General features: G+C 51.7%; 1 protein-coding gene across 1 annotated transcript; it reads left to right on the forward strand.

Moving 5' to 3' along the window:
- Positions 1-1,733: 1,733 nt before the first annotated feature.
- ZNF503 (zinc finger protein 503) lies at positions 1,734-8,578 on the forward strand. The gene is made up of 3 exons (XM_083440391.1): positions 1,734-2,561; positions 4,310-4,773; positions 6,151-8,578. The coding sequence occupies exons 2-3, from the start codon at positions 4,396-4,398 to the stop codon at positions 7,699-7,701; spliced, it is 1,929 nt and encodes a 642-aa protein (XP_083296517.1). The 5' UTR covers positions 1,734-2,561; positions 4,310-4,395; the 3' UTR covers positions 7,702-8,578.
- Positions 8,579-11,831: the final 3,253 nt, after the last annotated feature.

Consider the following 11,831-nt stretch of genomic DNA (forward strand, 5'->3'; position numbering starts at 1 on the left):
AGGAAAAAAACCCCTTTCCCACATCTAACTCTACCTTAAGACAATTAATCTTTTAGTCTTTTCACCCTGGGAGGCCGGACAAATAACAACGAGAAAACAGATAGAAGTCTCTCCGGTTTTGTAAGGAAAACAGCTGTTCCAAGCACTTTAATGCAAATGAACACACATGAAGAAGCGGTTGGACGGGGCTTTCTGCTTCCCTTTCTTCCCTTCCTTTCTCAATTTTACTGCTCTCCATCCATTTATCAATTGGTCTCGACAACAAAAGAAAGGACAGGGCGTGTGGGGGCTGGGGGCACCCCCTAGGACTCATTTTCAAGGCATTTCCACGCGATCCACAAATGGAAATATCCACGGAGGGTGGGTGTCCTTGGGAGCAAATGATGGACTCTTGCCCTGACTCCTTACGCTTTTCTAGATCATGTTGTATTATATCTGCCTATCCTTTTCAAAGGCATCTACCGTACGTTCCCCCTCCCTGCAGCACTTTACGTCTCCCAAGAGATCAGACTACTGATTTCAATACCTTATATAGTGGACAATGAGCACGTTCTGGAAGGTCGTTCTGGAATATTTTACTCCATGACACACCTAGAGGGGGAAATACTCGTGTTGTTGTTGTTATTGTTGTTTTCTTTTTAAACCTGGGGAGGCGGGGATCCTGAGCGCAATTCCCTGGGAATTCCTGCGCAAGCCACATTGAAAGCATGCTCCCAGTAGGAACTCCCTGTGCCCCAAAGGATCTTAGGAACACTTATTTGGAAGTCAAGCCAGTTGAACAAAGTCGGCTTACTTCCAAGTATACGCGGATAGCCCTAGATCCCATAGTGGTCCTTGCCCAGAATCCTATAGGTGGTCTTTGGTAAGCCACTCACACTCCCATCTGAAATTTTGGGAATAGTAGTAAGTCAGTGCTGTTGTAGCGGTAGTTGAGACAAGGCATATGAAGAGCTTGAGCAACAATAAGATATGCACTGTATTATTGTTATTATTATTATTTCAATTTTCAAAAGGAAAACACACAAGACTGGCAAGTCTGAACAGAAATCAGAAAGGGGGAACATTCCTGGGTGAAGGCGCTGGATCCCCAATGCCTCCCCCAAAATACTCCAAGCTTGCTTTCTTGGCTGCCAGCCCGCCCTGGCAAGTGAGCCAAAGGAAGGGCGCCTTTCCGGCCTCGGCCTCTGGATCTAAGGAGGATTCCAGCTCAGAAATTGGCCGCGACCCCTGAAAGCCCTCCTGCCTTGTTCTTCCCTTGTCAAACGTGTTTTATATCTCCCACTGACCTTTTTTCCCTATCGTTGCAATGTGCGCAAGGCCACCCGGGCAGATCCGGAAACAAAAGGAGACACATTTCTCTTTCGATCTTTTTATTTGGGGCCTGTGGAGATACATACTTATTTACATTATGCCTTCGAAGGGCAGCTTAAGGTAAATGAGGAAGTTTGAGAAGAAAATCAGAGCAGCTATTTTACGATGATGATTTTACTGCAAACTGGAAAAAAGCACTAGGAAATAGTCGACCCGGAATCTTTGAAGACAGAGCGAAAGTGGGAGACTCTTTTGATGTTCAGTCGCCTGGGCATCATCCTTAAAGCTAGCCGAGGGTAAAACGGCCAAGAAAGAAGCGCTGCCTTGCCTACAAGCGCGCAACTGACGTCTCCCCAAACGTCTGGTTTTGCAGCCCAGCCAGACTAACGTTTTACTCCGAAGTAAGCGCGCACGGGGATCGCGCTGGTTGGACTCTGTTACAAATGAGCGGCTCTTGGCCATTTGTTTCGCTAGGGTGTTGTTGTTGTTGTTTGCCGCAGGAGCACTTCCCCGCTGGATCTGCACCGATTATTATTTCTGTTTTAAGAAATCGTCTAGGTGCGAGCAAGGTGTCGAGATACACACACCGCTCACGGAACCACGTGGTAGATCAATAGGGCAGCGCGGGGGCAAAACGTGAGGGGTGAGTTAGCGGGGTGTGCGTGTGAGTGGTGAATCCAGTAATTGTGGACAAATACTTCGAAGGCTGCAATGAATCGCCTCCGCCGAGCCTTTGATCCCGGGCCTTTCCGCCTCTTCTCCCCCGCCCCTGGCTCCTTCGTCTTCTTCTCCTTCTCCCTGCGAGCTCTTGTCAGTATTGGCATTCCGCGGGCTGCTCAAGATGTCAATCTTAATCTCATTTTAAACATTCCGCCGTGCCAGCCGATTGAGAGACGGATTGGCGATAAAATTTCAATAATGCGCCTGCCTCCTCCTCCCCCCCCCCTCTCTCCCGCCTCCAAATCCGGCACCAACTCGCATCTCCCTCCCTCCCGCGCCACCAGGGTCAGTCAAAGTCACCTCTCCACAACCTGAGCTCGGTACGTTTACTCGGAAGTAAACCCTGCACAGTTCCGCAAGGCTTACTCCCAAGTAAGTGCGCGCCGGGTCGGGGCCGAAGTCGTTGGGCGAGCGCGCTCCAAAGTAAGCCCTACGGAGTCCAGTGGGGACTTCAAAGGGGACTCGCGCCAGGGCGAGTGGATTGCCTCTGCAACGTGACGGCCTCATCCTGTTCGTGTAAGTGCCCCTGAGTTCAAGGGGACTGAGTCCCAGGGTTGTAATCTTGATTAGTCAAGCGAAAATATGAAACAACAACAACAACAATAATAATAGTGACGCAGCGATCGCCGTGGGGAAGAAAAAAAATCTGCCCGGTCACTCGGCTCTTTCTCCCCAAGGTGCGTCCGCCAAAAGAGAAGTGAGAGTCGCTCCTTGTTTTGTTGGCATACAAATTGCATTTACTCGGAGAGCGATTTACTCTTTAAATTGAATGGCTCTTTTTTCCAGGGAGCTCGTCTGCCTGTCTGCCTGTCTCTCCTTGCTCCCCTCTCCCTCTCTTCCTTCCTTCAAGTCGCACTAGGCTTGTAATCAGCAACAAAACCTGACATAAATCAAGGGAGGATTGACAGGGGCTGACAAATAACTGATTGATTGCGGTTGGGGAGCATTGACAACTGATGAAGGGGAAGAGAGAGAGAGGGAGGGAGGGAGGGACGGAGGATCCCCACCCCAAAAAAGCGGGGAGAAAGGGAGACGAGAGCGGCTTAAGGAAGGGCGGAGTGTTGCGAGCATGTGACGCGCGCCTCTCCCAATCTCCGTCCAGAGCCTCCAAGAGTCACCGAAGACCCGATTGGGCGGTTTTTGACTCGTACTTCAGGAGGCAAGAAGCCTATTAGTTCTTTAGTTTCGCGCTCCAGAAAAAGAACAAAAATGCTGCGCGATGGGCAAAGATTTAGAAAAAGGAAAGAAACCCACGAAATAATTTTCCGGTGTGCGGAAGAAGGGGGGCCATGGGAAGTGCGGCGTCATTAATAAGAGGGGATCAGTGTGGGGTGAGGGTAGTGGGGGGACCCTAAGAATAATTTCCCTGCCTTTTTTTTTACGGAAGGCGGGCGCACTGCGGAGGCCTCTAAGGTACGGCACAAAGCGCGCAATTGCGCAAACCTACCTCGGGAACTTGACCACCTTGTCGTTTTTCTAGAGGTATTTACAAGCCCCCCCCCCCCCCAAAAAAAAAAAGATCTAGCGCGGTGCGGAGGAAATACTGGAGGGGAGCGAGTGAGAAAATCAATAGCGAGTGGCTTACGTGAAACACAAAATTGATGCCCATCCATCCTGTCCTCAGGAGCAAAAACAAGAGAGGCGGGGAAGGCGAAGGGGAGGAAGGAAGAAAGAGACCATTAGAAAAAAAGCCAAAGAAAAGCGATCGCGGAGGGGGGGGGGGCGAGTGGTGGAAAAGCCCCTGAAGAGGGAAGGTGACGTCACATCCCCTTGACCCTCCAATCACCTCGGGGTCCCATTTGATTGGAAGGCGGCAAAGGCTTTAATCTCCGACTAATTCAGCTGCTTTTGAAGTGAGTTCCTCTGCCAGATCCGACGCTGGATGGGCAGCGGCTCGCATCGCAGCTGAACAGGGAGGCGGAGGAAAAAAAGGAGGCGGCCGGCCGGGGAAGAGCCCGCAGCCAGCCAGCCAGCTAAGCAGCCCAGGGAAAGAAGAGGGACTGGGACAGACAGGGGGAAGCAGAGCTCCAGATTTCCCCCCCATACCTCTCCACCCCCGTCGTCAGCAGCAGCAGCAGCAGCAGCAGCAGCAAAAAAACACACACGAGGATTATTTCTGTTTTGTAGCATTCTTCCGTTTTGAATTCTCACGCACCCCTCCATCAAAGGACTTTCTTTTAAAAAAATATTATTATTATTTTGGACGAGTCTTCCATTATTATTTTTTTAAATTAAATAAAGTGCGCGCATCTATGTGTGATCCCTCCTTCCCGTAGAGATTGGAAGCAGACGCCCTGTTGGGGCTCCTGATCCGCGCGCCGGGCGCCCCCCCACCCCGCCAGTTTTCATGCGAGGCTTTGGGTCATGATTACATCCCCCTTGCTTTCTGCCGTAAGAAGTAGTCAGCACGGAGGAGGAGGAGGAGGTGGTGGTGGAGCAGCGGCGGCGGCGGCGGCGGGAGGAGGAGGCGCGAGAGATCTCGGAAGCAGCAACAGCAACAGCAGCAGCTCCGGCTCTGATCTTCCCTGGCAAAGCGGACACACTGGGATTTCTACCAGCGGCGGCAACTGCAGCAGCAGCAGCAGCAAACCTTTCTTCCACTCTGTCCCACCCTCGGACCCTTTGCGCCAGGCGAACCGGCTCCCCATCAAAGTCCTGAAAATGCTTACGGCACGGACTGGACACATTTTGCACCCCGAATACCTTCAGCCTTTGCCTTCCACCCCAGTCAGCCCCATCGAGGTAAGGGCGCCGCGATCTTGGGCGGACGGGTGTGTGTGTGTGTGTGTGTGTGCGAGAGAGAGAGAGAGAGAGAGAGAGAGAGAGAGAGAGAGAGAGAGATGAACACCGCGGGAGACTGACCGACCGACCACCTTCCCGGACGGGAATCCTTTGCAAAAAGACGCTTTCCGATTTCCAGCCCAGCCCCCACCGCAACCGCGGGCTTCCCCCGCGTCCGGGCAGCGGAATTCTGCGCGCGTTTACTTAGCCCCGCTTAGCCCCCCTTCGTGTTTAATGGAGGTTGCATGCTCCTAGAAAAGTGCTCCCCAGTTCTGAGAGGTTTGCAAATTTAAACAACAATGGTTATGTGCCCATTGGTTTGGTGGCCTCCCCCATAAAGGTGATTCTGCTGCAATTATTGGGCTCCACTTTTCTCCAGCGGAACGTGCAGTGTAATGCAGAGTCGCGCCCACTCTCGGGTCCTGTCTCATCGCCCCCCCCACCACCACCTCAACCGCCCTCGTCTCCCCGCTTCATTTCGCGTGCCTTATCATTGGAGCAAAAAGCGTCTGTAATGTAGATCTAGCGAGCATTTCGCTGGTTCACAACGCGCTGCAGTTTGAAAGAAGCAGTTTACCGATCATTTATTTGTGTGTGTGTGTGAAAAAAGGAAAAAAAACACAAGACATGCTGGCGTGACTTGTAGGTTGGGAGGAGAATTGCAAGGGAAGCAGATCAGATCTTCGGGATGATAACGTTGTGGGGTGATACTGAGGAGCACCGCAGTGGGGCGGCGGCAAAGGGAAGCGGGTGGAAAGCGGAATGTACGGAAGGAATAGGATTTCTTGGCTATTTCACCGAAACGGCTTCAATCTCTTCGACTTGGGATCTGTTTATAAATAGTATCACTGAGGGATCCACTCAGCTGCACAAGCGTTGCTTGGGGAGAGCGAAAAAGCTTGACTTCTTACCAACAACGGCGCGGGGAGGGGGTTGCAGCGTTGGGGGAAGGACTGTGGGGAAGCGGGGGGCAAAGTTACTCCCGGGTGACCAGCCTGAAAGCGAGTCCGCTTCCTCATAAAGACGCCGAAGACTTTCACATTTTAAAAAAATGCAAAAGTATTGCCATAAGTACTATGCAATTATAAAGTAATTTGCCTTGATAAAACAAATAAAGCATGCTTGCGTAAGCCCAGAAAAAGTGTTCGGGCTGCTGATTGCGCCTCTCGGTAATTGCCAGGGGCTTCCGGATACTTTTGCAACTTTTTTTGTTTCCTTTAAACTGGCACTCCGCCTTTTATCTCTCTCCCCTCACCCCACCTCCCAGCAAGACCCCCATACTAAACGTTTGCGTTTCTCCCTTTTTCTTCCCTCGCCCCCACCCCTGGCCTTCTGCAGTTAGACGCGAAGAAGAGCCCGCTGGCTCTCCTGGCTCAGACTTGCTCGCAGATCGGCAAGCCCGACCCGTCGCCGTCGTCCAAGCTTTCGTCTGTCACATCGAACGGCAGTGACAAGGACTCTTCCAAGTCGGGCCCGCTGAAGCTCAGCGACATCGGCGTAGAGGACAAGTCCAGCTTCAAGCCTTACTCCAAGCCCGGCGCGGACAAGAAAGAGGCGTCGGCGGGCGTCGGGGGCTCGGCGGCCGCCTCGGGGGGAGGCTCGGGCGGCGGCGGCGGCGGCGGCAACGAGAAGTCGGGCTTCCGTGTGCCGAGCGCCACCTGCCAGCCGTTCACGCCAAGGACAGGCAGCCCCACGTCCAGTGCCTCGGCCTGCTCGCCCGGCCTGCTGCCCGGCGCCGACGGCAAGGCCGGCGACTCGGACAAGAAAGACTCTTCCGACGGCTGCGGCGCCAAGGCGGGCTCGGAGCCGTCCGGGGGCCACGGCCGGCTGGGCTCAGGCTGTGGCGGGATTACAGCGGAGCTGAGCCAAGCGGCCCACGAGAGCGCCAAGGGCCTCCTGGCGTCCTCGTCGTCGTCCTCCTCGTCGTCGTCCGCGTCGTCGGACTCGTCCTCCTGCGGCGGCAGCAACACGGTCACGTCCTCCTCGTCGGCCGCGGCGGTGCTGAGTTCGGGCCTGGTGGCCCCGGTGTCTCCCTACAAGCCGGGCCAGACGGTGTTTCCGCTGCCGCCCGCCGGCATGAGCTACCCGGGCTCCCTCGCTGGCGCGTACGCGGGCTACCCGCCGCAGTTCCTGCCGCATGGCGTGGCGCTCGACCCCACCAAGTCCGGCAGCCTGCAGCTGGCCGGTAGCCTGGGCTGCAGTAAAGCGGGCTCCAGCCCGCTGGCCGGCGCGTCCCCGCCGTCGGTGATGACGGCCAGCCTGTGCCGAGACCCCTATTGCCTGAGCTACCACTGCGCCAGCCACTTGGCCGGCGCCGCCAGCGCTTCGTGTGCGCACGACCAGGCGCTCAAGTCCGGCTACCCGCTGATGTACCCGACGCACCCGCTGCACACGGTGCACTCGTCGCTGAGCGGAGCCACGCCGCCCTCGCTGGCCGGCCACCCCTTGTACCCTTACGGCTTCATGCTCCCCAACGACCCCCAGCCGCACATCTGCAACTGGGTGTCGGCCAACGGACCGTGCGACAAGCGCTTCGCCACCTCGGAAGAGCTGCTCAGCCACTTGCGGACTCACACGGCCTTCCCGGGCACGGACAAGCTGCTGTCCAGCTACCCGAGCTCCACCTCCTTAGCCAGCGCGGCGGCAGCGGCCATGGCTTGCCACATGCACATCCCCACCACCGTTGCCCCCGGAAGCCCCGGCACCCTGGCTTTGCGCAGCCCGCACCACGCCTTGGGACTCAGCAGCCGCTACCACCCTTATTCAAAGAGCCCCTTGCCCACCCCGGGAGCCCCCGTGCCTGTCCCGGCGGCCACGGGACCGTATTACTCCCCTTACGCACTCTATGGGCAAAGACTGACGACAGCGTCCGCTTTGGGATATCAGTGAGTTTTTTTGGGGCTTCTTTTGAATTTTTTTTGTTTTTGTTTTGGTGGTCGAAAGGGTGTGGGGTGGGGCGCGAGGAATTTCAAGCAACGGTTCTCGTTGGGCGGGGGAGAGACGGGGCGAAGAACACAAAGCAACCCTTCAAAACTTTCTTTAAAAAAATCCCACAAAAGAACAGAAAATTGAAATTTGACTTTTTTTATATATATATAAAGATAGTGTTCATCTTGAGGACTGGATCCATGGGCACTGTATTTATTTATGTTAGCTTCAAGCGGGACAATGAATCAATAAAAGTGCATTACATAACTTCAGCTCGATAGGCTTAAAGGAGAAAAAAAAGAGAAAAAATTAAAGTGGAAACACCCGTTGTAGAATATAAATAAATAAAACGAAAACGAAAATAGAGGTCTTCTCTTTAATGTTACTTTAAAATTGCTATGATTGTATTGTACCTTCTTATTTAATGTCTCATTGGGGGTGGGTGGGGGAAAAAAAACCCTAAATGCATGTCTCTTTTTAAAAATCAAAATCAAACAAACAGAAAACCCCTTTACCACTTAACTTGCAATTTGTCGACTCGAATTTCAAATTGCATTTATTTTTTAAGATGTATGCCATCGCAGAAAGAGAATTGGTATTTTTTTGTACTTATTCTGGAAGAAAGGAAACCCAACAACGATTCCAAAAACCTCCATTTGCCTTATTTTTGTTCTTTAAAAGGAACACTGGACTATTTTTTAATTTTTAAGTCCACCCTGTAGAAGGGGCAGAAGCAAGGATGACGTCATGTATTTAAAATAATAGACAATGTATCGCTTTAAAAGATTAAAATTCCGTATATTTGATGTATTAAAAAGGTTTTACTTTTCTTTTGCAATTACCTTCTGGAGTCTGTTATAAATACACCTAAGTGTGCGGTGGACGGAAAGTGACTAGGGGAGAAAAACTAACAAACCTCTAAGTGTTGATTTAATTTAATAATAATTATATAAAGTTTTATTTGTTAACTAACGTTTTTCCTCTTCTAACTTAGAACAGTGTGTTCCTAAGAGTTCCCCCCTGCTATACCACAACTGGCAATTAAATTAGAAAACCCAGGAGTCAATTTAAACCGCTCCCCGCTTCTTCCCAGGGAAAAGCAAGGCTTTCGATTCTAACTAGGGAACTGCTAGCCAGGCTTACCAATGTTGGCAACCGGGGGGACGGGGGGAAGCGAACCTCTGTGGCTGGGAAGAGGGAGAAAGAGAACGGCAGTTTCTGGTCTGTAGTAACTTTCTGTGACTTTACCAAAAAGTTTAAACCAATAAATGGGGCGCGCGGTGGGGGATATCCAGGAAAACTTCGGGCACAATTCGAAGAGGAGTTCTCCTGTGGAAGCCCAGTAAAAGTCGGGGGAAATGCGTAAAGGGGCATAATGCTCCTGCGTTTCAGTAGGGCTGGCGGAGGAGAAGCTCCCGCTGGATTGTTTCCTTTACGACTTAGACCTCAATCCACCATTCGGCGATTGGGACAGTTCCCTGTGGAAGAACCCCTGTTTCAGGTCGCTTCTCAAGCCTCCTAAAGGGGTCCGTGTTATTTCTTTCTCGGTTTTCCGAACTAACACTCTGTCCCCAAACTGGCTTGCGGCAGTTAAAAAAAGCAGCGCCATTCAGTCGACTTCAGTTGGACTGGCGCAGACTTCTCCCTTCCCTTTCTAAACCCAGTTTAGTTTTGGGGTGGGGGTGGGGGCACTATTTATGGATTTTAGTTGTGTGAAACGCAAGCACTTTGGTTTCTCCGGGCTCCGTCGCCGGAACCCAGCTGTGAATCTGGCTCCTCTATCCACTCTTTCCGCGTTTCCTCGACGGCATAGATAGCAAAAGGGTGCCAAACGGGCTTTTAGCTTAAGAAAACAGTCTGCAGTCATCGCTGTTTACCTGTGCCTCTGAAGGAGGAGGGTCCCGCTTCCTGCAGTGAGTTCAATGGGACTTACTCTCGGGGAAGGTTGCATAGGACTGCAGACCTCCTCCGGATCTGCAAGGGACGGACTTCGCTTCCATTTAAGGGGCGTCTAAAAACAAAAAACAAAATTGCCACATACAAGGAAACAGTGTATTGTATTCGGCTGCCTCTTACCCCCAAGTTCCCGTGGGGAGGGTGGCCAAACCAGGCACGCTCTCATCCAAGCAGGCGGTGCAGAGGATGGCTGTTCAAGGGTGCGATCCTAAGGACATTGGCTATGGAAAGCGGGGGGACTTTGTGTGAGTAAAAATGGGCTGTCAGTGTTTGGAAACAGCTATTCCACCCCAAGAGGGTGGTGTGGAGGCGTGAAGTCTTATCCCCTTTATCTCCTTTTAAGCAGCAGGGGGTGAGAGCCGAGAGCCACATAGGCCGAAAACCAGCCCAATGGCAGCTACGGCGGAGGGGGAAAAGCAACTTCATAACTCGGTGGCCTCTAGGTAGCCTGCTTGGTTTGTGCAGGCGTTCTTCTGAATATGCCTTCGCCCGTAACGCATAGATTGCCTCCAGTAATTAGAAGTTAGCTTCGCCGTAAACCCCCCAACCCCCCCAAAAAGGAGGGAGAGAAAAAAAGAAAGAGGAGCTATGTCAAAGAAGCGACGCCAGCAAATGCCCAGTTCTTGCCCAGGCATTTATGCCAAGCAATTAGGAGCAGTAAATGTGCAGAGGGTAGCAAACGAGAGACCCCGTGGTTGGAGTTTCCGGCGCTGCAGAACGTCAGGCTGTTTTTCCTGCTGGGGGGGGGGGGGACGACGACAGTGACTTGACTCTACGTTGTGCCTTGAGATGCACCGACGGGCAAGGGCGATCTCCCTCTTTCTCGCCATTTGCTGTTGCTAATATTTATTCGTTTTATTTCACCATCAAGGAATTTTCACTGGGCTCTCTTGGTAATGGGAGGCAAGGAAGGAACTGGAGGTCTTTTTCAAGCCAAGAACAATTACCAAACGCAGGAGTAGGAGATCGAGAGATGTGTACAAGTAACTAGAAGTACGTGCACATTTGGAAACGAGGAGTCGTGTTTCTCTAACTATGGAGGAACCCAAACTGTTCGTTGCGTGTTGCAATTTATTTGTAGTGTAATGGGGTTGGGGTTTTTTTTTTGCCTTTGTTTTGGTTTTAGAAAACGGAATGAACCCAAATCTCCCTGGTGTGACGATTTCCTATTTTCAGAGAGGGGAAAATCCGCCTTGGAGGAATTAAAAGGGAGCGTTAAGTTAAAAGCAGCAACAGTCAAGCAAACAGGGGCGCATGAGATGAAAGGTGACCTTTCTTACAAAAGAAGCGCCCGCCCTGCCCTCAACAAAGGACCCGCTCCGGCGGAAAGTTCTCCTGCGCAAGCCTTACTGAAATGAATGGGAGCCAGGAAAGACTGTCTGATTGAGGGCGCCCCATTCATTTCAATGGAGCTGGCGCAGAGTAACTTTCCGCCGGAGAGGTTCCTTTGTTATTGCTGCGTTAGATATATATATATATATATATATATATATATATATATATACATTCACCCAGCAATAGGCTCCATTGTACTTAAAAGAACTTCTGCATGGGCATATAAAGGATTCCGGAGTGTGATCCTAGAGCGTGTTTACTCAGCAGTCTGTCCCATCGTGCGCCATTGGGCTCAGCCTCTGCTAAGCCTGCGTGAAAATGGCAAGAAAGCTGGAAGTTAGTGATCTGTCTGTCTCACAGCTCGGCTAAGCCCAAATACCTTGGCTAAAGCCAATTAAACTGAATGTTAATTTTTTGATGCAGCGTCTTTGAAGTCAATGGCTCTCCTAATCGCGTCTAAATCTAAGTAAATCGGCTTAACAGAGTTGTGGATGAGGCTGGAGTCCGAGCAAGCGACTCTTGCCGGTGCTGTTCACGCTAGCAAAACTTTCAGTCGCTTTTTATAAACTTCCTGAGCTGTTCAAACATTTGCTCTGGCCCAGTGTCGCCTACATTTTTTTTTTAATATTAAAAGCCAATAAATGGGCGGAAGAGACGAGTGGGTGACAGAGCGGACACACAAGCAATATGCGGATAAGGTCCCGAGTCCATTTCTGTCTTGCTAATGTGGAGTTGAGGGCAAGCCGCTAGTCCCTGCGACGTACGTCGGAGAATTTCAACGTCAAAGCCGCCTTCGAGAG

The sequence above is a fragment of the Podarcis tiliguerta genome, assembly GCF_965153285.1.
Source record: "Podarcis tiliguerta genome assembly, chromosome: 5".
NCBI lineage: Eukaryota > Metazoa > Chordata > Lepidosauria > Squamata > Lacertidae > Podarcis > Podarcis tiliguerta.